General features: G+C 37.6%; 1 protein-coding gene across 1 annotated transcript in view; it reads left to right on the top strand.

The window, feature by feature from the left end:
- LOC123524479 (40S ribosomal protein S7-like) overlaps nucleotides 1-22,928 on the top strand; it is a 65,066-nt gene extending 42,138 nt beyond the window's left edge. The window contains exons 5-7 of the mRNA XM_045302696.2: nucleotides 938-1,002; nucleotides 2,417-2,567; nucleotides 22,814-22,928. Coding sequence (XP_045158631.1) covers nucleotides 938-1,002; nucleotides 2,417-2,567; nucleotides 22,814-22,882 — 285 coding nt within the window. The 3' untranslated portion in view covers nucleotides 22,883-22,928. The remainder of the gene's footprint in view (nucleotides 1-937; nucleotides 1,003-2,416; nucleotides 2,568-22,813) is intronic.
- Nucleotides 22,929-23,391: the final 463 nt, after the last annotated feature.

Consider the following 23,391-nt stretch of genomic DNA (forward strand, 5'->3'; position numbering starts at 1 on the left):
TTATAGCAAGACCCATTGAAAGTGGATATATAGGGAAACTGAATACTATGCGGAATCTTCTCCTTCAATTCCTTGATTTCTCCCTAAATTCTATGGAGGGAGAAGTCACTTCTCCCTAAAATTTTGACCTAGGATGATCCCTGTAATAGTTATTCCACCTTATCACCCACATCATATGACACAAGGTGCATAACTCTGGTGCCAATTTTTCATGAATTATGCCCCCTTTTACTTCGAATTTGAGGCTAATTTTGATGCATTTTCACAAAATCTCAGTTATTACGAAATGCATTTGATTAAAACTTGAAGTAGTTGTTCCACATCATCACTCACATCATATGACACAAGGTGCATAACACATGCAGCAATATTTTATTATTATGCCCCCTTTTTGCTTAGAATTATACTTATATAGTGTTTTGATACACTTTATCATTGCCTCTCTTATTACTTAATATTTTTGACACAGACTCAAGCTATTGTGCAATATTTTCATCCAACATTGGAGTCATTAAACACTCCAGTGACAGCTCCAGTTTCCTCAGATGTGCCCAGTTTTACTATCCAGCATCGAAATAGTTGAGTGCGCTGTCTCCTGTGACAGCCCTTTTTTAGAAAGTTTTATGTTATGAAATTAGACTGAAGGAACATAAGATTTTGATCTTGACAGGAAGTGATTGTTTAAACATTACTTCCATTTGTGAGGACTTGTTGTGAATCCTTAAAAAGATGCAAATGTAGTAACTAGACAATTTTTGGATGCAAAAAAAAATTTTTTTTATAGTATCTCGGGTCAATAAACTGTCTTTGATGGAAGTTTCTTCTGTCTTGGTACCCTTTCTAGAATTAAACTTTGCAGATGGGAAACAAAGTTAGCCGAAAAGTTTGCCAGATCAGTTAAGCTTCATGTATGTTCAGTATCAAATAATGATTTCAGAGGCGTATTTTGCCAAAGCCAACAAGAAAAACAAAGAAAAAGCAGAAGCAAAAGAGACCAAGGAGGTGAGATGCTTTATTAAATTAAGGTTAAATCTGTCTGTCATATTTCATGTCCGGAGCATAACTCCTTAACCATTCAAGGTATGATTTGAGACTTTAGATGTAGGTAGATAGTGATGTGATATGTGCAGAACACAAGATCTGGGTTTGTAGGTTTAAGGTCAAGGTCACAAATTTAGCTCAAAGGTCTAATCAGTCATATTTAGGAGCATAACTTGTTAACCATTCAAGGTATTGACTTCACACTTATGATGTAGGTGCTAAGGTGGTTATGAGACGATTGTGCAGAGTGCATGAACCAGGGTAGGTCAAAGGTCAAGGTCACTGCAAGGTCAAATCTTCCCATCATATTTTATGTCCAGAGCATAACTTAAAAGATATTAATGGTATCAACTTTAAACTTGGAATATAGGCAGGTGGTGAGGAGACGATGTGCTCTGGTTAGTTATTGTGATCACCCTGTGCCTGTCACTGCAACCTTTTACTTTAACATCTTACCCTCTGAAACTACTGGTCAGAATTACTCCAGACTTGGTCTGTAGCATCTTTAAGGTCCTCTCAGATTTGTTCAAATGGTTCGGCTTGATTGAGTTGAAGGCCCACCATAGCGAAAAATCGAAAAATCTTTAAACCTCTTCTCATGAACTGCTTAATGGACTGCTATTTTGATTTGTCATAAAATATAGATATATTTAAACTTTAAAAAGTTGCTTGTATGAAAGTGCTTGCCTGATTTTAAAACAATTTTACACAAAAGGTTTCTTGGATGTTTAGCATGTGACATCAAGGTTTTTCTGTCTACCGTAGTTGTTCATATTATTCCGGTTCAAAAATGGCCATGCCCATGTGTGTGTGGACATATATTTGATATAGGCTACTATAAAAGAAACTTTTAATATCTACTATGAATCCATAATAGCTAGAGCCTTGATATTTTTACAAACCTAACTCTGTACTTGTACCACTACGTTATACAAAGCTTGAAGCCTTTTACACAGGTGAGCACGTTAGGGTCAATGACCCTCTTGTGTCATATATGTATGTATTGAAAACTTCAAAAGGTTCAGGTAATAAACAGCAGGCCCAGTTTTTAAAACAATTGTACATATTTTTCTTTGATATTTAGAGTGCGATATCAGGGTTTGGCTGTTTACTGCAATTGTTCAAATTATTGCCTCGGGTATGCGACATGTATACAATATAAAAGAAACGTGGAATATTTTCTTCTCTGAATCCATAGTACCTAAAGCCTTGATATTTATATAAACCTAACTCTGTACTTTTACCATTACGCTATACAAACACACATGAAGCGTTTTATACAGGTGAGCGCTTTAGCGCTTGTTGTACCTGTAAGCATGAAAGCACAAGTTGTAGTTGCTGAATAATTTATTTCATTTTTTTTTGCCTTTTCTAGTCGCACATTGACATCTGTACATGAATGTATTCTGGATGATTTGTGCTTTCCATCCGAGATAGTTGGTAAACGTATTAGAATAAAGTTAGACGGTTCAAGACTCATCAAGGTACATCTGGAGAAAACACAACAAACAAACATTGAGCACAAGGTAACTAATATATTGTCTTGTTTTCTCAGGCAAATCTAAAAAGAAGTGTATGTTTAAAGAGTAGATGAGGCAAGAACTGTTACCCCCCACAGAAGGTGGAGGGGTATTGTTTTGGTGCTGTTCATCCGAAATTCAGGCTTTCAAGTAGTCCTACTTTTTCCTACTTTTCCTACTTTTTTAGGTCTGTTCCTATATTTTTTATCTAAAGGAGAAAAAATATGTTAACAAATGTTAGTCTATTTGTATAATGAATTTTGTTACATAATGTAAGGACTGATAGGGTACTGGTGAGGCTCTAGAGACCTTTGATATGCTGCTGGTGACCTCTTCATTATGTGAGTTGAATACTGACCTTGATATTGGAGCATAAGAGGTTGCAGGTAGCTATGTACAATGGGGACCTCAAAGCATCATGAACATAGAAAAACCTTATATATTGTGCTGCTGTGTAATTGTGAGTAGTTATACAAGATCCAGGGCTGGAAAGAGAGTGCCCATGCCCCCCCCCCCCCCACCTCAGTTTGCTGAGAAGTGACCTATAATCAAAGTTGCACCCAAATATTTTGGCAAAAGATTAATATTTTCAAAATTTAGACCCAAAAGTGCACCAGAGGCCTCCATTTCATACTTATATTTCGAAATTTTCCTGGGGGATAACAGACTGCCCCTCCCCCCCCCCCCCCCCCCCCGAAAATGAGGAAAGTAAATCTCCCAGTACCTCAAAATTAAGACCAAAAAATTCAGCAGAGCCCACCATTTCATACTTGTATTTCAAAATTTTCCAAGGGGAGAGCACCCTGATCCCCCTTAAATGACTGGGATACCTCCTCCAATACCTCAAAATTTAGACCAAAAAAATGCACCAGAGCCCACCATTTTGTACCTGTATTTCAAAATTTTCCAGGGGGAGAGCCCCCTAACCCCACTAAAATGTCTGGGATACCTCTTCCCATACCTAAAAATTACGACCAAAAAATGCAACCAGAGCCCACCATTTCATACCTGTGTTTCAAAATTTTCCAGGGGGACAGCCATCTGATCCTCACTAAAATGACTGGAAAACCTCTGGACTGGAAAAATGATCAGATGGCTGTCCCCACTAAAATGACTGGAAAACCTCTTCCCATACCTAAAAATTAAGACCAAAAGATGCAACCAGAGCCCACCATTTCATACCTGTGCTTCGAAATTTTCCAGGGGACAGCCCCCTGACCCTCCCCTCCCTAAAATGACTGAGAAACATCCTACCATACCTCAAAATGTAGACAAAAAAATGCACCAGAGCCCCACCATTTCATACCTGTATTTCAATATTTTCCAGGGGACAGCCCCCTGAACCCCCACCCTCACCACTAAAAGGAGGGGAGTACCCTTCCAGTACTTCAGAACTTAGACATTATATCAAAAACATTCAGGGAGAGACCCCACTCATCCCTCCCCAACTTGGACAGAGGCCCCCCTCCCATACCTACCCCCTCTTGGCGCTATGCATTTTGCTGGTGAGGTGCGCCGTTGATGCTATTGTTCTAAAACTGGCGAGTTTGTTCTCGTAAGTTCCTACTATTTATCACCAGATTCCTACTTTTTTCCTATTTTTTTCCTACTTTTCTCCTACTTTTTTCTATCAGAGGCTGCTACTTTTCTCCTAGTTTTTCATCAAAGGTCACTTGAAAGCCTGCAAAGGCCATAACCCAGTATTTCATGAATTATCCTCCCTTTTTACTTAGAATTTCAGGTTAAAGTTTTGATGCACTTTCACTCTACCTCAGTTATTACTAAATGGATTTTATTCAAACTTAAAATAATTGTTCCACCTTACCACCCATATCATATGACACAAGGTCCGTAACTCTGGTACCAATATTTCATGAATTATGCCCCACTTCTACTTAGAATTTCACATTAAAGTTTTCATGCACTTTCACTAAGATCTTATCTCAGTTATTGCTAAATGGATTTGATTCAGACTTTAAATAGTTATTCAACATCATCACTCACATCATATGGCACAAGGGCCATAACTCTTGCACCAATATTTCATGAATTATCCCCCCTTTTTACGTAGAATTTCAGGTTGAAGTTTTGATGCACTTTCACTCTACCTCAGTTATTGCTAAATGGATTTGATTCAGACTTCAAATAGTTGTTCCACCTTATATGATTCAAGGTCCCTAACTCTGGTACCAATATTTCCTGAATTATGCCCCTCTTTTACTTAGAATTTGATCCACTTTCACTCTATCCCAGGTATTACTAAATGGATTTGATTCAAATTTAAAATAGTTATTCAGCATCATCACTCACATCATATGACACAAGGACCATAACTCTTGCACCTATATTGAATGAATTATCCCTCTTTTTAGCTCACCTGAGCACGAAGTGCTCAAGGTGAGCTTTTGTGATCGCCCTGGGTCCGTCGGCGTCAACAATTTGACTGTTAACACTCTAGAGGTCACAATTTTGACCCAATCTTATTGAAACTTGGTAAGAATGTTACCCTCAATAAAATCTTGGACAAGTTCGATACTGGGTCATCTGGGGTCAAAAACTAGGTCACCAGGTCAAATCAAAGGAAAAGCTTGTTAACACTGTAGAGGCCACATTTATGATAATATCTTCTTGAAACTTGGTCAGAATGTTAACCTTGATGATCTTTAGGTCCAGTTTGAATGTGGGTCATGTAGGGTCAAAAACTAGGTCACCAGGTAAAATCAAAGGAAGAGCTAGTTAACACTCAGAGGTCATATTTATGACCATATCTTAATAAAACTTGGTCAGAATGTTAATCTTGATGATCTTTAGGTCAAGATCAAATCTGGGTCAGGTGGGGTCAAAAACTAGGTCACTTGGTCAAATCAAAGGAAAAGGTTGTTAACATTCTAGAGGCCATATTTATGACTTTTTTTCATGAAACTTAGACTGTTAATCTTGATGATCTTTAGGTCAAGTTTGAATCTGTGTCTTGTGGGGTCAAAAACTAGGTCACCGAGTCAAATCAAAGGAAAAGTTAGTTAGCACTTTAGAGGCCATATTTTTGACTGACCTTAATGAAATTTGGTCAGAATGTTAATCCTGATGATCTGTGGGCCTACTTAAAATCTGGGTCATCTGGGGTCAAAAACTAGGTCACCAGGTAAAATCAAAGGAAAAGCTAGTTAACACTGTGTAAGCCACATATTTGACAATATCTTAATGAAATTTGGTCAGAATGTTAATGTTGATGATCTTAAGGTCAAGTTTAAATCTGGGTCAGGTGGGTTCAAAAACTAGGTCACCAGGTCAAATCAAAGGAAAAGCTTGTTAACACTCTAGAGGCCATATTTATGACTATATCTTCATGAAACTTGGTCAGAATGTTAACCTTGATAATCTTTAGGTCAAGTTCGAATCTGGGTCATGTGTGGTTAAAAACTAGGTCACCAGGTCAAATCAAAGGAAAAGCTAGTTTATAACACCATAGAGGCCACATTTATGACCATATCTTAATGAAACTTAGTCAGAATGTTAATCTTGATGATCTTTAGGTCAGTAGGTCAGGTGAGCGATACAGGGCCTTCATGACCCTCTTGTTACTTAGAATTTCAGGTTTAAGTTTTGATGCACTTTCACTCTTTATCAGTTATTACTAAATGGATTTGATTCAAACTTAAAATAATTGTTCCACTTTATCACACATCATATGGCACAAGTTCCATAGCTCTGGTACCAGTATTTCATGAATTATGCCCCCTTTTACTAAGACTTTCAGGTTAATTTTGATTCATTTTCACTATTTCAGTTATTACTAAATGGATTTGATTGAAACTTGAAGTTTTTATACCACAATGTCACCCACATCATATGACACCAGGTGCAAAAATCACTCTTGCACCAATATTTCATGAATTATTCCACTTTTTGCTTAGAACTATTCTTATTTAATGTTCTTTATCTCTCTTATTACTTGATACTTTTGACATAGACTCTAGCTATTGTCCAATATTTTCCTTCTTATTGGAGTCATTAAACTCTCTAATGACAGCTCCAGCTTCCTCAGATGTGCCCAGTTTCACTATCCAGCATGGAAATAGTCAAGCGGTGTCTCTTATGACAGCTCTTGTTATTTTACTTTGCAAGACCAGATTTGTGTCCCATGTATTTGAAAGTGAACTTGACCTAGAGACATAAATTAATAGAGGATTGTCTCCTAGAGTCACGATTTCACCTAAAGTCATAACTTCACCTAGTCATGATTTCACCTAAAGTCAAGATTTTACCTAGAGTCATGATTTCACCTAAAGTCATGATTTCACCTAAAGTCATAACTTCACCTAGTCATGATTTCACCTAAAGTCAAGATTTTACCTAGAGTCATGATTTCACCTAAAGTCATAACTTCACCTAGTCATGATTTCACCTAGTCATGATTTCACCTAAAGTCATAACTTCACCTAGTCATGATTTCACCTAAAGTCATAACTTCACCTAGTCATGATTTCACCTAAAGTCAAGATTTTGCCTAGAGTCATGATTTCACCTAAAGTCATAACTTCACCTAGTCATGATTTCACCTAAAGTCATAACTTCACCTAGTCATGATTTCACCTAAAGTCAAGATTTTACCTAGAGTCATGATTTCACCTAAAGTCATGACTTCACCTAGTCATGATTTCACCTAGTCATGATTTCACCTAAAGTCATAACTTCACCTAGTCATGATTTCACCTAAAGTCATAACTTCACCTAGTCATGATTTCACCTTAAGTCAAAATTTTACCTAGAGTCATGATTTCACCTAGTCACGTTTTCACATAGAGTCATGATTTAACTTGGAAATGATGAACATACAAAGACAAGCATATGACTGATGAACATTGCTGAAGATTTGTTCTGATCATTGTAAATGTGAGGAGATATATGCATCAACCCATATTGTGTAAATAATGTTAAGTATTTAGTCATAATGAGAGTTTGATATTAAAGAGTGAAAATGATGAGATGATGAACATTAAAAGACAAGCATATAACTGATGAAAATTGCTGATAAAATGTTCTGATCTTCCTTGAAGTTATCTAGGTCATAGCATCAAGTCCAATAACTCTGATACCGCCTCGGTAGCCTAGTGGTAGAGCGTCTGCTTCAAGAGCAGGAAGTCGTGGGTCCGATCCCCAGCCGCGTCATACCAAAGACGTAAATAATGGTACTAGCAGCTTCTTCGCTTGGCTCTCAGCATTAAGGGGATAGTGCTAGGACTGGTCAGCCCGGTGTCAGTATAATGCGACTGGGTGGGGTATCATGCCACGTGTCTATTTTGCAAAATAATGTCACCTTTTGAACTTAAAATCTTCTGGTTAAAGTTTTGCATGCAAGTTATTATCTCCAAAACTAATGCAGATACTGGGAAGAAACTGTATATTTAACATTTAGGGTAATATTCCTTCTTCAGGGACGACTCAAATAGTCAAGCATTGGCTGACTTACATATTGATGACCTTTACCTTCTGTTTGTACGAACCAGATTGCCTATAGCCAGTATTAAGGACCAGATTTAGTTCATATTCATACGCAACAATCGCTATGGCAAGACCTACAAACTGACCTACATATAAATGACCTTTACCTTCACCTTCAAACTTGAAACCTTAATAAGCAGTATTTTTAGCTCCACTATTCGGAGAATAGGGGAAACCTTTGTTTTTCTTTGTTTATCCCCCCGCCAAAGGCGAAGGGGATATTAGAAATGCTCTCCGTCCATGTGTGCGTCCGTCCGTCCGCAACGATCTTTGTCCGGAGCATAACTCAAAAGTACTGGAGGGATTTTCTTCAAACTTCATACACTGATAGAACACATTGGGAGGAAGTGCAGTGTGCAAGAACAATAACTCTTCCTTGCCTATTTTTAGCTGACCTGTCACAAAGTGACAAGGTGAGCTTTTGTGATCGCGCGGTGTCCGTCGTCAGTCCGTGCGTGCGTGCGTCCGTAAACTTTTGCTTGTGACCACTCTAGAGGTCACATTTTTCATGGGATCTTTATGAAAGTTGGTCAGAATATTCACCTTGATGATATCTAGGTCAAGTTCGAAACTGGGTCACGTGCCTTCAAAAACTAGGTCAGTAGGTCTAAAAATAGAAAAACCTTGTGACCTCTCTAGAGGCCATATATTTCATGAGATCTTCATGAAAATTGGTCAGAATGTTTATCTTGATGATATCTAGGTCAAGTTTGAAACTGGGTCAAGTGCCTTCAAAAACTAGGTCAGTAGGTCTAAAAATAGAAAAACCTTGTGACCTCTCTAGAGGCCATATATTTCACAAGATCTTCATGAAAATTGGTCAGAACATTCATCTTGATGATATCTAGGTCAAGTTCGAAACTGGGTCACGTGCCTTCAAAAACTAGGTCAGTAGGTCAAATAATAGAAAAACCTTGTGACCTCTCTAAAGGCCATATTTTTCATGGGATCTGTATGAAAATTGGTCTGAATGTTCATCTTGATGATATCTAGGTCAAGTTTGAAACTGGGTCACGTGCTGTCAAAAACTAGGTCAGTAGGTCTAAAAATAGAAAAACCTTGTGACCTCTCTAGAGGCCATATATTTCATGAGATCTTCATGAAAATTGGTCAGAATGTTCACCTTGATGATATCTAGGTCAGGTTCGAAAGTGGGTCACATGCCATCAAAAACTAAATCAGTATGTCAAATAATAGAAAAACCTTGTGACCTCTCTAGAGGCCATATTTTTCACGGGATCTGTATGAAAGTTGGTCTGAATGTTCATCTTGATGATATCTAGGTCAAGTTAGAAAGTGGGTTACGTGCCATCAAAAACTAGGTCAGTAGGTCAAATAATAGAAAAACCTTGTGACCTCTCTAAAGGCCATACTTTTCATGGGATCTGTATGAAAGTTGGTCTGAATGTTCTTCTTGGTGATATCTAGGTCAAGTTCGAAACTGGGCTATGTGCGGTCAAAAACTAGGTCAGTAGGTCTAAAAATAGAAAAACCTTGTGACCTCTCTAGAGGCCATATATTTCATGAGATCTTCATGAAAATTGGTTAGAACGTTCACCTTGATGATATCTAGGTCACGTTCAAAACTTGGTCACGTGCCTTCAAAAACTAGGTCAGTAGGTCTAAAAATAGAAAAACCTTGTGACCTCTCTAGAGGCCATATATTTCACAAGATCTTCATGAAAATTGGTCAGAATGTTCACCTTGATGATATCTAGGTTAAGTTCAAAACAGGGTCACGTACCTTCGAAAACTAGGTCAATAGGTCAAATAATAGAAAAACATTGTGACCTCTCAAGAGACCATATTTTTCAATGGATCTTCATGAAAAATGGTCAGAATTTTTATCTTGATAATATCTAGGTCAAGTTCAAAACTGGGTCACACGAGCTCAAAAACTAGGTCACTATGTCAAATAATAGAAAAAAACGACGTCATACTCAAAACTGGGTCATGTGGGAAGAGGTGAGCGATTCAGGACCATCATGGTCCTCTTGTTTGAGATATTCCCCTTTATCTTATTTTCTTAAAAAAATTTGTCCTGAGCATAACTTTAAAAGTACTGGAGGGATTTTCTTCAAACTTCATACACTGATAGAACACATTGGGAGGAAGTGCAGTGTGCAAGAACAAGAACTCTACCTTGCCATTTTTTTGAGTTATTCCCCTTTATCTTATTTTCTTAAAAAAATTTGTCTGGAGCATAACTCCAAAAGTACTGGAGGGATTTTCTTCAAACTTCATACACTGATAGAACACTTTGGGAGAAAGTGCAGTGTGCAAGAACAATAAACCTACCTTGCCTATTTTTTGAGTTATTCCCCTTTATCATATTTTCTTAAAAAAATTTGTCCGGAGCACATCTTTTTCATGCATGGAGGGATTTTGATATATCTTGGCACAAGTGTTCACCATCACGAGGCGGAGTGTCATGCATAAGAACCAGGTCCCTAGATCCAAGGTCAAGGTCACACTTAGAGGTCAAAGGATACAAGAATGAAAACCTTGTCCGGAGCATTTCTTCTTCATGCATAGAGGGATTTTGATACAACTTGGCACAAATGTTCACCACCACGAGACAGAGTGTCATGTGCAAGATCCAGGTCCCTAGGTCTAAGGTCAAGGTCACACTTAGAGGCCAAAGGTCAGATACAAGAAAGACTTTGTCCCAAGCATTTCTTCTTCATGCATGGAGGGATTTTGATGTAACTTGGCACAATTATACACCATCATGAGACGAAGTGTCATGCGCAGTTCCCTTCTTTAGAATTACTTCCCTTTGTTGTTACTTTAAATAGCTTTTATTGTAACTTTTTCATTACTAGTCGTAGGGAAAAATCAAGACCACTTTTCTGTAGTACAACATGCATGCTACATCCAATTTTGAGGTGTATTTTGACCAATCTACCTGGTAAAGATTTCTGTGTGGACTTTCAATTTTTTTATGCCCCCGAAGGGAGGCATATAGTTTTTGAACTGTCTGTCGGTCTGTCCGCAATTTTCGTGTCCGGTCCATATCTTTGTCATCGATGGATGGATTTTCAAATAACTTGGCATGAATGTGTACCACAGTAAGACGACATGCAGTGCGCAAGACCCAGGTCCGTAGCTCAAAGGTCAAGGTCACACTTAGACGTTAAAGGATAGTGCATTGATGGGCGTGTCCGGTCCATATCTTTGTCATCGATGGATGGATTTTCAAATAACTTGGCATGAATGTGTACCACAGCCAGACGACATGCAGTGCGCAAGACCCAGGTCCGTAGCTCAAAGGTCAAGGTCACACTTAGACGTTAAAGATCGTTTTTCATGATAGTGCATTGATGGGCATGTCCGGTCCTTATCTTTGTCATTCATGCATGGATTTTAAAATAACTATGCATGAATGTGTGACACAGTAAGACGATGTGTCGCGCGCAAGACCCAGCTCCGTAGGTCAAAGGTCCTAAACTCTAACATTGGCCATAACTATTCATTCAAAGTGCCATCGGGGGCATGTGTCATCCTACGGAGACAGCTCTTGTTTTTTTTTTGTTTTTTTTTAGCTCACCTGTCACAAAGTGACAAGGTGAGCTTTTGTGATCGCGCAGTGTCCGTCGTCCGTGCGTCCGTGCGTGCGTCCGTAAACTTTTTGCTTGTGACCACTCTAGAGGTCACATTTTTCATGGGATCTTTATGAAAATTGGCCAGAATGTTCATCTTGATGATATCTAGGTCAAGTTCGAAACTGGGTCACGTGCAGTCAAAAACTAGGTCAGTAGGTCTAAAAATAGAAAAACCTTGTGACCACTCTTGAGGTCACATTTTTCATGGGATCTTCATGAAAGTTGGTCAGAATGTTCATCTTGATGATATCTAGGTCAAGTTTGAAACTGGGTCACGTGCGGTCAAAAACTAGGTCAGTAGGTCTAAAAATAGAAAAACCTTGTGACCACTCTAGAGGTCACATTTTTCATGGGATCTTTATGAAAGTTAATCAGAATGTTTATCTTGATGATATCTAGGTCAAGTTCGAAACTGGGTCACGTGCCTTCAAAAACTAGGTCAGTAGGTCTAAAAATAGAAAAACCTTGTGACCTTTCTAGAGGCCATATATTTCAAAAGATCTTCATGAAAATTGGTCAGAACGTTCACCTTGATGATATCTAGACCAAGTTCAAAACTCGGTCATGTGCCATCAAAAACTAGGTCAGTAGGTCAAATAATAGAAAAACCTTGTGACCTCTCTAAAGGCCATATTTTTCATGGGATCTGTATGAAAGTTGGTCTGAATGTTCATCTTGATGATATCTAGGTCAAGTTCGAAACTGGGTCACGTGCTGTCAAAAAGTAGGTCAGTAGGTCTAAAAATAGAAAAACCTTGTGACCTCTCTAGAGGCCATATATTTCATGACATCTTTATGAAAATTGGTCAGAACGTTCACCTTGATGATATCTAGATCAAGATCGAAATTGGGTCACGTGCCGTCAAAAACTAGGTCAGTAGGTCAAATAATAGAAAAACCATGTGACCACTCTAGAGGCCATATTTTTCATGGGATCTGTATGAAAGTTAATCTGAATGTTCATCTTGATGATATCTAGATCAAGTTCGAAAGTGGGTCACGTGCTGTCAAAAACTAGGTCAGTAGGTCAGATAATAGAAAAACCTTGTGACCTCTCTAGAGGCCATATTTTTCATTGGATCTGTATGAAAATTTGTCTGAATGTTCATCTTGATAATATCTAGGTCAAGTTCGAAACAGGGTCATGTGCGGCCAAAAACTAGGTCAGTAGGTCTAAAAATAGAAAAACCTTGTGACCTCTCTAGAGGCCATACTTATGAATGGATCTCCATAAAAATTGGTCAGAATGTTCACCTTGATGTTATCTAGTTCAAGTTTGAAACTGGGTCACGTGCCATAAAAAACTAGGTCAGTAGGTCAATTAATAATAAAACCTTGTGACCTCTCTAGAGGCCATACTTTTCATGGGATCTGTATGAAAGTTGGTCTGAATGTTCATCTTGATGATATCTAGCAAGTCAAGTTTGAAACTGAATCAACTGCGGTCAAAAACTAGGTCAGTAGGTCTAAAATTATTAAAATCTTTTGACCTCTCTAGAGGCCATATTTTTCAATGGATCATCATGAAAATTGATCTGAATGTTCACCTTGATGATATCTAGGTCAGTTTCGAAACTGGGTCATGTGCGGTCAAAAACTAGGCCAGTAGGTATAAAAATAGAAAAACCTTGTAACCTCTCTGGAGGCCATATTTTTCATGAGATCTTCATGAAAATTAGTGAGAATGTTCACCTTGATGATATCTAGGTAAAGTTCAAAACAGGGTCACGTACCTTCGAAAACTAGGTCAATAGGTGAAATAATAGGAAAACCTAGAGACCATATCTTTCAATGGATCTTCATGAAAATTGGTCAGAATTATTATCTTGATAATATCTAGGTCAAGCTCAAAACAGGGTCACATGAGCGCAAAAACTAGGTCACTATGTCAAATAATAGAAAAAACGATGTCATACTCAAAACTGGGTCATGTGGGAAGAGGTGAGCGATTCAGGACCATCATGGTCCTCTTGTTTAAATTAACTTCCCTTAGTTGTTACTATAAATAACTTATATTGTAACATTTTTATAATTGACCATAGGGAAAAAACAAGACCACTTTTCTGTGGTACAACATGGATGTTACTTTCCAATTTTAGGCGTATTTTAAGATATCTCTACCTGGTAAGGAGTTTTTTTTTGTGGACTTATAAAAAACAAAAGACTTACAATGATTACTAAACAACCACAAAATTAAAATTCCATTTGCAAATACAGCTGCTAGAGTAAAGAAATTTGCAGTGACGGGCGTATATTGTGACATTCTGACACTCTTGTTCCCTGTTAGCTTTCCATTCCTTCTTTTTACAGTAGCCATATAGAAAAACTGTTCATGAAAATTAATAAAATTTAGCAGTAAACCACCTCACCACTGACTTATTCTTTCTTCCACATTTTTAGCTCACCTGTCACAAAGTGACAAGGTGAGCTTTTGTGATGGCGCGGTGTCCGTCGTCCGTCCGTAAACTTTTGCTTGTGACCACTCTAGAGGTCACATTTTTCATGGGATCTTTATGAAAGTTGGTCAGAATGTTCATCTTGATGATATCTAGGTCAAGTTCGAAACTGGGTCACGTGCCATCAAAAACTAGGTCAGTAGGTCTAAAAATAGAAAAACCTTGTGACCTCTCTAGAGGCCATATATTTCATAAGATCTTCATGAAAATTGGTCAGAATGTTCACCTTGATGATATCTAGGTCAAGTTCGAAACTGGGTCACGTGGAGTCAAAAACTAGGTCAGTAGGTCTAAAAATAGAAAAACCTTGTGACCTCTCTAGAGGCCATATTTTTCATGAGATCTTCATGAATATTGGTCAAAATGTTTATCTTGATGATATCTAGGTCAAGTTCGAAACTGGGTAACGTAGGGTCAAAAACTAGGTCATTAGGTCTAAAAATAGAAAAACCTTGTGACCTCTCTAGAGGCCATATTTCTCAATGCATCTTCATGAAAATTGGTCAGAATGTTCATCTTGATGATATCTAGGTCAAGTTCGAAACTGGGTCATGTGCGGTCAAAAACTAGGTCAGTAGATCTAAAAATAGAAAAACCTTGTGACCTCTCTAGTGGCCATATTTCTCAATGGATCTTCATGAAAATTGGTCAGAATGTTCACCTTGATGATATCTAGGTCAAGTTCGAAACTGGGTCATGTGCGGTCAAAAACTAGGTCAGTACGTCTAAAAATAGGAAAACCTTGTGACCTCTCTAGAGGCGATATTTTTCAATGGATCTTCATGAAAATTGGTCAGAATGTTTACCTTGAAGATATCTAGGTCAGGTTCGAAACTGGGTCACGTGGGGTTAAAAACTAGGTCAGTAGATCTAAAAATAGAAAAACCTTGTGACCTCTCTAGAGGCCATATTTTTCATGAGATCTTCATGAATATTGGTCAGAATGTTCATCTTGATGATATCTAAGTCAGATTCAAAACTGGGTCACGTGGGGTCAAAAACTAGGTCAGTAGGTCTAAAAATAGAAAAAACCTTGTGACCTCTCTAGAGGCCATATTTTTCAATGGATCTTCATGAAAATTGGTGAGAATGTTCAGCTTGATGATATCTAGGTCAGGTTCGTAACTGGGTCATGTGCGGTCAAAAACTAGGTCAGTAGGTCGAAAAATAGAAAAACCTTGTGACCTCTCTAGAGGCCATATTTTTCACGAGATCTTCATGAAAATTGGTGAGAATGTTCACCTTGATGATATCTAGGTCAAGTTTAAAAGTGGGTCACGTGCCTTCAAAAACTAGGTCATTAGGTCAAATAATAGAAAAACCTTGTGACCTCTCTAGAGGCCATGTTTTTCAATGGATCTTCATGGAAATTGGTCAGAATTTTTTATCTTGATGATATCTAGGTCACATGTGCTCAAAAACTAGGTCACTATGTGATATAATAGAAATAACGATGTCATACTCAGTTGAACACTGGGTCATGTGGAGATAGGTGAGCGATTCAGGACCATCATGGTCCTCTTGTTAAAACCCCTGATGTGGACCACAACTAAACGGTTCTTCAAAGCTTTCCCCAAAATTAATACTTTCAGACACTAACTTGCCAGGAACTTTAGCCTTCAATTATAATATGCCCGGCGGGGGGATTGGCCATGTCTAACATGGCTCTTGTTGCTATTGCTTATATCTTACTGTAACTTCACATTAACATTGTTCAGCATGCAAACAAAGTATGTGTAGGGGCTGGGCCCATTATACCCAAGGTCAAGGTCACCAAGGTGTTATACTTAGGTTATTTTTAAGGTTAAAGTTTTTCGGCAACCTTTGTTTTTCTGTCATGTCTTTGTTACTATTGCTTATATCTAACTGAAAGTTCACATAAACATTGTCCAGCATACAAACAAAGTATGTGCAGGGGCTGGGCCCATTATAACCAAGGTCAAGGTCACAAAGTTGTTATACTTTGAATTATTTTCATGTTAAATTTTTATGTGTCCCCCCTCCCCCTTCGAAGAAGGAGGGGTATATTGTTTTGCAGATGTCGGTCGGTAGGTCTGTCGGTCGGTCGGAATGTAGACCAATCTGTTTCCGGATGATAACTCAAGAACGCTTGGGCCTAGGGTCATGAAACTTGATAGGGAGGTTGGTCATCACCAGCAGATGACCCCTATTGATTTTGAGTTCTGTATGTCAAAGGTCAAGGCCACAGTGACCCTGAATAGTAAAACGGTTTCCGGATGATAACTCAAGAACACTTGGGCCTAGGATCATGAAAGTTGATAGGGAGGTTGGTAATGACCAGCAGATGACCCCTATTGATTTTGAGGTCAGTATGTTAAAGGTCAAGGTCACAGTGTCCCTGAACAGTAAAATGGTTTCCGGATGATAACTCAAGAACGCTTAGGTCTTGAGTCACGAAAGTTGATAGGAAGGTTGGTCATGACCAGCAGATGACCCCTATTGATTTTGAGGTCAAAGGTCAAGGTCACAGTGACCAGGAACTGTAAAATGGTTTTCAGGCAATAACTCTAGAACGCTTGGGCCTAGTGTCAGGAAAATTTATAGTTAGGTTGGCCATGACCAGCAGATGACCCCTATTGATTTTGAGGTCATTAGGTCAAAGGTCAAGGTCACATTGGCCAGGAACAGTTAAAACGGTTTCTGATCTTCTTGTCCAAAACCATAGGGCCTAGGGCTTTGATATTTGGTATGTAGCAAAATCTAGTGGTCCTCTACCAAGATTATTCTGATTATTTCCCTGGGGTCAAATATGGTCCCACCCTGGGGGTCACATGGTTTATATAGACTTACATAGGAAAAAACTTTGAAAAGCCTCTTGTCCAAAACCACAGGGCCAAGGGTTTTGATATTTTGTATATGGCATCATCTAGTGGTCCTCTACTAAGATTGTTAAAATTATTCCCCTAGGGTCAAATATGGCTCTGCCCTGGGGGTCGCATGGTTTACATAGACTTATATAGGGAAAAACTTTGAAAATCTTCTTGTCCAAACCACCAAAGACTATGGCTTTGATATTTTGTAATGTAGCATCATTTAGTGGTTCTCTACCAAGTTTTTTCAAATTATCCCTCTAGGGTCAAATATGGCCCTGCCCCAGGGGTCATATGGTTCATATAAACTTATATAGGGAAAAACTTAGAACCTTCATGTCCATAACTTACATCATTCAGATTTGGACCGCATGTATAGTTTTGAGTGGCAAGATGAACCTTGACATGAGTTGACCTTGATCTTGACCTAGTGACCTACTTTCACATTTCTCAAGCTACAGCCTTCAAATTTGAACCACATGCAAAGTTTTGTGTACCGAAATGAACTTTGATCTTGAGATTGACATAGTGATCTACTTTCACATTTCTCAAGCTACAGGCTTCAAATTTGGACCGCATGCATATTTTTGTGTTCTGAATTGAAATTTGACATTGATTTTTACCTATTACCTACTTTCACATTTCTCAAGCTACAGCCTTCAAATTTGAAGCACATGCATAGTTCTGTCTACCGAAATGACCTTGAAATTGAGCTAGTGACTTGCTTTCACATTTCTCAAGCCACAGCTTTCAAATATGGACCACATACACATTGTTTTGTACTGAAATGACATTTGACATTGATTTTGACCTTGAGCTAGTCTTAAAATTTGAAACATTCAAAAATGGCTCAGTGGATGGCGCCAAGATCACTCTGTAATCTCTTGTTAGGTTAATAGGTTAAAGGTCAAGGTCAGATTTAACCAGAATGGTAGAACTTTTGTTTACAGTGAGCATATAATTTCTGTTCCTTGTGCAATTACAGAATGCATCAAGGGGGGCATTTCGTGTTCGACAAGCTCTTGTTTTGAAAGCTTTGTTTATAGACATACCTTTGGTGGTACTTAAAAAGATAATGACTTGAAATTGAAACTGTTTCTTTATAATTATCAGCTGCATGTGTGGTTACAATCCCTATAACTCTAATTGTATTTTTGACAGAAATTGAGAATTATGCCCCTTTCATACTTAGTTTTTTGGCAATCTTCGCTTTCTGGATATAACTTTAGTACAATATAATATAGAGACTTGAAACTTAAAATGTATCTTTATCATCATCATCTGCATGTGTGGTAACAATCCCCATAAATCAGATTTGTATTTTTGACCAAATTATGCCCCTTTCATACTTAAATTTTATGACAAACTTTGTTTTCTGGACATAACTTTAGTATTGTATAAGATAATGACTTGAAACTCAAAATATATCTTTACCATCATCATCTGCATGTGTGGTAACAATCCCAATAACTATAATTTGTGTTCTTGACAGAATTATGCCCCTTGGTGTATCTTCCTTTTAAAGTAGAGGTCTCTTATTGAGACATATACTGTGAAATCATTAATATTTGTGGGGGTCTAATTTTCGTGGATTTCGTGGTTTAGTCAATCCATGAAATTTAATCCCAACGAACAAGTAAAATTCCCATTAATTTTATGTTCAGAAGTTGAAATCTACGAATTTATATCCCCACGAAATTGCTGTTTTGACCACAACCATGAAATTTCATGCCCATGAAATTAAATGATTTTACAGTATTCATTTTACTGTCAGATTGCCGAAGAGTGGAGCGCGCTGTCATATGGACAGCTCTTATTTTCTTTGGCGTAAAATGTTCACCTCTATGAGATGGAGTGTCATGTGCAAACCTTGGGTCCATATCTCAAAGGTCAAAGTCACACTTGGGGGTCAAAAGTCATTTTAGACAGCTGGCGTGCTCGACATTTTGCTTGTGGGTATCTAGTTTGTATTATGATGCTCATAGCTCAAAAAGTATATGACCTAGAATAATGAATCCTTGAAACCAAAATTTGTAGTCCTGTTTGGCGCCATATAACCTTTACTGTGTTGGTGCATAAAACCCAAATGAAATAAAATAAAATAAATTTATATAAAGTGTTTGTTTAGGGTATACCCCCTTTAGACTGCAAACATTTGAATTATTGCCCCTTATTTGTGACAAAATGTACCAGTGGGGGCACACCCTGTGTCCTACAGACACGTTCTAGTTTCATTTTGCAAGACCAGAGTAATGGCCCTTGACATAGTAGAAGAATAAAAGTTTGTGTCCCATGTATTTTAAAATGAACTTGACCTATAGACATAAAAACAGTAGAGGATTGTTATATAGCATGTAAAGTTGTTCACCTGGAGTTCTCTTTGCAATTTCACTCAGCTAGGCCAGAGTAATGGTCCTTCACTTAGTGGAAAATGCTCATAAAATGCTTAAAAATTCGTGTTGCATATATCTAAAAATAGAAAAATTCACCTAGAGTCATGATTTCACCTAGTCATGTTTTCACATAGAGTCATGATTTAACTTGGAAATGATGAACATACAAAGACAAGCATATGACTGATGAACATTGCTGAAGATTTGTTCTGATCATTGTAAATGTGAGGAGATATATGCATCAACCCATATTGTGTAAATAATGTTAAGTATTACAGGGATGTGATTCTTCCACTTTTCAGCAGATTTCCTCTTTTTTTTTTTAACAAAAAAGTTTGAAGAAAAGTTGTCAGATTTGGCAAGATAAGTGCAAAAATTGTAATACTGTTGCAAGGTGTAGGAGTTATCCTCTTATTTCCTTGTTTTTGGTCAATGGGCAATCACAATCCCCGACAGTATAGAGCAAAGCATTTTTGATAGAGTGAAAATGATGAGATGATGAACAATAAAAGACAAGCATATAGCTGATGAAAAGTGCTGATAAAATGTTCTGATCTTCCTTGGAGTTATTTTTGTTGCATACACTTCTTATGGACAGTTTTTTTTTTCTGGACTGCCTCCAAATGTGTGCAGCTGATTTGATAAAGCTTACTCTTGTTAGCTCAGTAGTTAGCACAAGACATGAAATTAGATCACAGGGTCATGTTTGTTCTCTTGTGATTTTGAAATTGGGGGAAAAGATATCGGCAAATCGACGTTCATTAAACTGGCCGTGAAATAGCATATGGAGGTGGACCTTGGGTCTTTCACCTTCCCATCCCACCCCATTTTGGCAAATTATGCCCCCTTTTAGCCTTAGAAAATTCTGGTTAAAGTTTTACATGCAAGTTCAGGGATATAAATTAACAGTCGCCCAGTGCGACCAGATTTGAAGCTGGTCGAGTCAATTTTCCAAAATAGTCGCCCAGCTGGCGAATGGCTTTGGATTCACCTATTAATGTCAATATTCTGGGTTTTTCCGAGACTGTCTTATTAATATGCACTACATCACTTAAATCGACCAATCAAAATTACCGATATATACTACGACCAATCGGAATAGGCGGATCATTTACTCCGACACTAACAATGGCTGCGCCCATAGAAATACAGCACAAGAAAGTAGAGGTTTATTGAAGGTTGTGAAAGAGCTTAGAACGGCCGGTCGTGGGGACAAAAGGAAATATTATCAGGATTATTTAAAGACCTAAAGGCCAATGAGGACTTTTAATGAAAAATGGGCCGTTAACAGACCGCGGCTGCATAGAACACCGACCGCAACATGGTGTGTACTTTTTGTACAAGTAATAATTTCATAATTGTGAGTGACCTGTAACACGACAATGTAACAAAATACTACAATTCAGGTGTCCATAAGCGTGCAGCCTCTATCAAAATGCCCATAAACAACCCAAATCCTCTAGTGCTGCAAAAATCATTCAAACTTTAAGTGCGTCTGTGTTTGAGAGTCTGTGTCCGAATGTGTAAGTTTGATGAGTGTTCTGTAATTATATTTAAGAAATTGATGTATTTTGGCAGGAAGCAAATTACAAGACTTATCATTAATTATGTCGATCTAAACTGCTGTTAGTATATTTTCCCGCTAATAATAGCTGGGCCCCTAACTTTTAGGCTGGGCCCCTAGAATTTGCCTGTAATGAGCCCAGTTGGCTAACAGGGTCTGAGTGTTAATTTATATCCCTGAAGTTACTATCTCCGAAACTAATGCAGGTATTGAATTGAAACTTCACATGTGCCTTGGTGTTATAAAATTAGTTGATAGCATCATAACTCTGATATGCATTTTGGTCAAATTATGCCCCAGTTTGAACTTAAAACTCTTTTGATATTTAACATTTTAGGTAATATTTTCCTGCTTCTGGACAATATTTTAGAATAGTCGAGCTTGGCTGTCTTACGGACAGCTCTTGTTTTGCCATCAGTCACACTAATTTATGTTATTAACATTTGCTGCCTCTGGAACTTTTGACACCCGGAGCATATTATGGTCCCCATTTTAAAGGTGCACACTGACTAGCCTGTTACCTCAGGCGTTGCAAGCTATATGGCTCTATTGTTTCATTATGCAGTTGCACAGTATCCCTTAATAATTCCAAAAATTTCAGTCTATATTAAGAAATGATGAACAAAAATTGACAAGCATATATCTGATCTACTGTGCTGATCAGTTTGTTCTGATCTGATAAACATGTACCATCCTACTTTAAAGGGCAAGGAAAACCTGACAACAAGTTTATTATATAAGCAAGCCATTTTCAAGCCTTTTATAATGCTGAAAGAATTTTTAAAATTGAAAAAGATATGGCAGTTTGAAATTTAAGAAAATGGCTGATCATGGACAGATGGAGGCAGCCATTTTAGTGTGTTTATGATGTCATTTGCACACTGCAATTATTTAGCAAATAACCTTTTAAATAGATTAATTTCATATGTTTCTTGAGTTAAAGATGTAAAACATGGTAATTTATTTTATTATAGCTTGAAAAGGTAGAACAGTTTCTTTACAGAAATAAGTAAATACAGTTCAGATATGTATCTAGAAACTTAATAAATCCGCCATTTTGTTTTATGTTGCCATTATGGAAACAAGATGGCTGCCATTTTTATCAAATAGTTAAATGCTCATTTTAAAACGTGTGTTGGAAATTCTTTCACTTCTTTAAATGATTCAAGAAATTCTAGCAGATGGAAGTAACATAAGAACAACATTACCTTTCCCTTTAAATAGCATTGTCTGGTCTGTGGCCCACAATAATGTGATGTGGTCAGGTATGAATGACCCTTACAAAGATAGTTCAAATTATTCTGTTCTTCAAAAAAAAAAACCGAACAACATAGTCACCAGGCGGTGTGGTCACTTTTCTCCCAGTATGTATTTAAAATGTCATTGTCAGAAAATGCTAGCCCAATTTTAAAATGATTTTACGCAAATGTTTCTTAGATAACCGTTCTGTTTTGTCGTAAACATGGCCACTTTCTCCTTATATGCATGTAGTGGAAATATTAGTAATGTTGTTTTTTGGTATCTTATAATCCCCGCCACCAAAGAAAACACGAACACACATCCTACATATATATGGGATTAAACTAAACAGAAACTTTTGAAATCTTGTCAAAAACACTGTCACTAACTTAATACACTTCCTTTGTATAACTATCTACCAATACTGTTAAAGCAAGCGTTGTAACTCGGGGGTGAGCAGTCTACGGCTATCATGACCCTCTTGTTTACATTTTAGTCATCATTCAGTGTAAGGCAAGAGATTCCGCATAGCATGTGTGTATATTTGCTAAAATTATGTGATTATGTCTTGGAAAACCTTGTTTAGACATTTGCTTATATTTTGTACCTGGCAGCTGAATAGAAATCAGGCAAATGTAATTCTATGATTCTATCTTTTTCAGTTGGACACATTCACAGCTGTGTACAAGAAACTTACAGGAAAAGACGTTAATTTTGAATTTCCAGAATAGATGCTCCATTGTTTGTAAAGCACAAAATAAATTAAGAAGAAAAATCTCAAGTTTTGCTTATGATTGGGTGTATTAAAATTATACAGATTATTCTGAAGAACTGGATGAGTTCGATATTGGGTCATCTGGGGTCAAAAACTTGGTCACCAGGTCAAATCAAAGGAAAAGCTTGTAAACACTCTAGAGGTCACAATTTTGACCTGATCTTAATGAAACTTGGTCAGAATGTTACCCTCGAATAAACTCTTGGACGAGTTCGATATCAGGTCATCTGGGGTCAAAAACTAGGTCAGCTGGTCAAATCAAAGGAAAAGCTTGTTAACATTCTAGAGGTCACAATTTTGACCTAATCTTAATGAAACTTGGTCAGAATTATCTCAATGACCAGTTAGAATCTGGGTCATTTGTAATAAAAAACTTGGTCACCTGGTCAAATCAAAGGAAAAGCTTGTTGACAATGTAGAGGCCACATTTATGACTGTATCTTCATGAAACTTGGTCAGAATTAT

Source organism: Mercenaria mercenaria, chromosome 3 (assembly GCF_021730395.1).
Source record: "Mercenaria mercenaria strain notata chromosome 3, MADL_Memer_1, whole genome shotgun sequence".
Taxonomy (NCBI): Eukaryota; Metazoa; Mollusca; class Bivalvia; order Venerida; family Veneridae; genus Mercenaria; species Mercenaria mercenaria.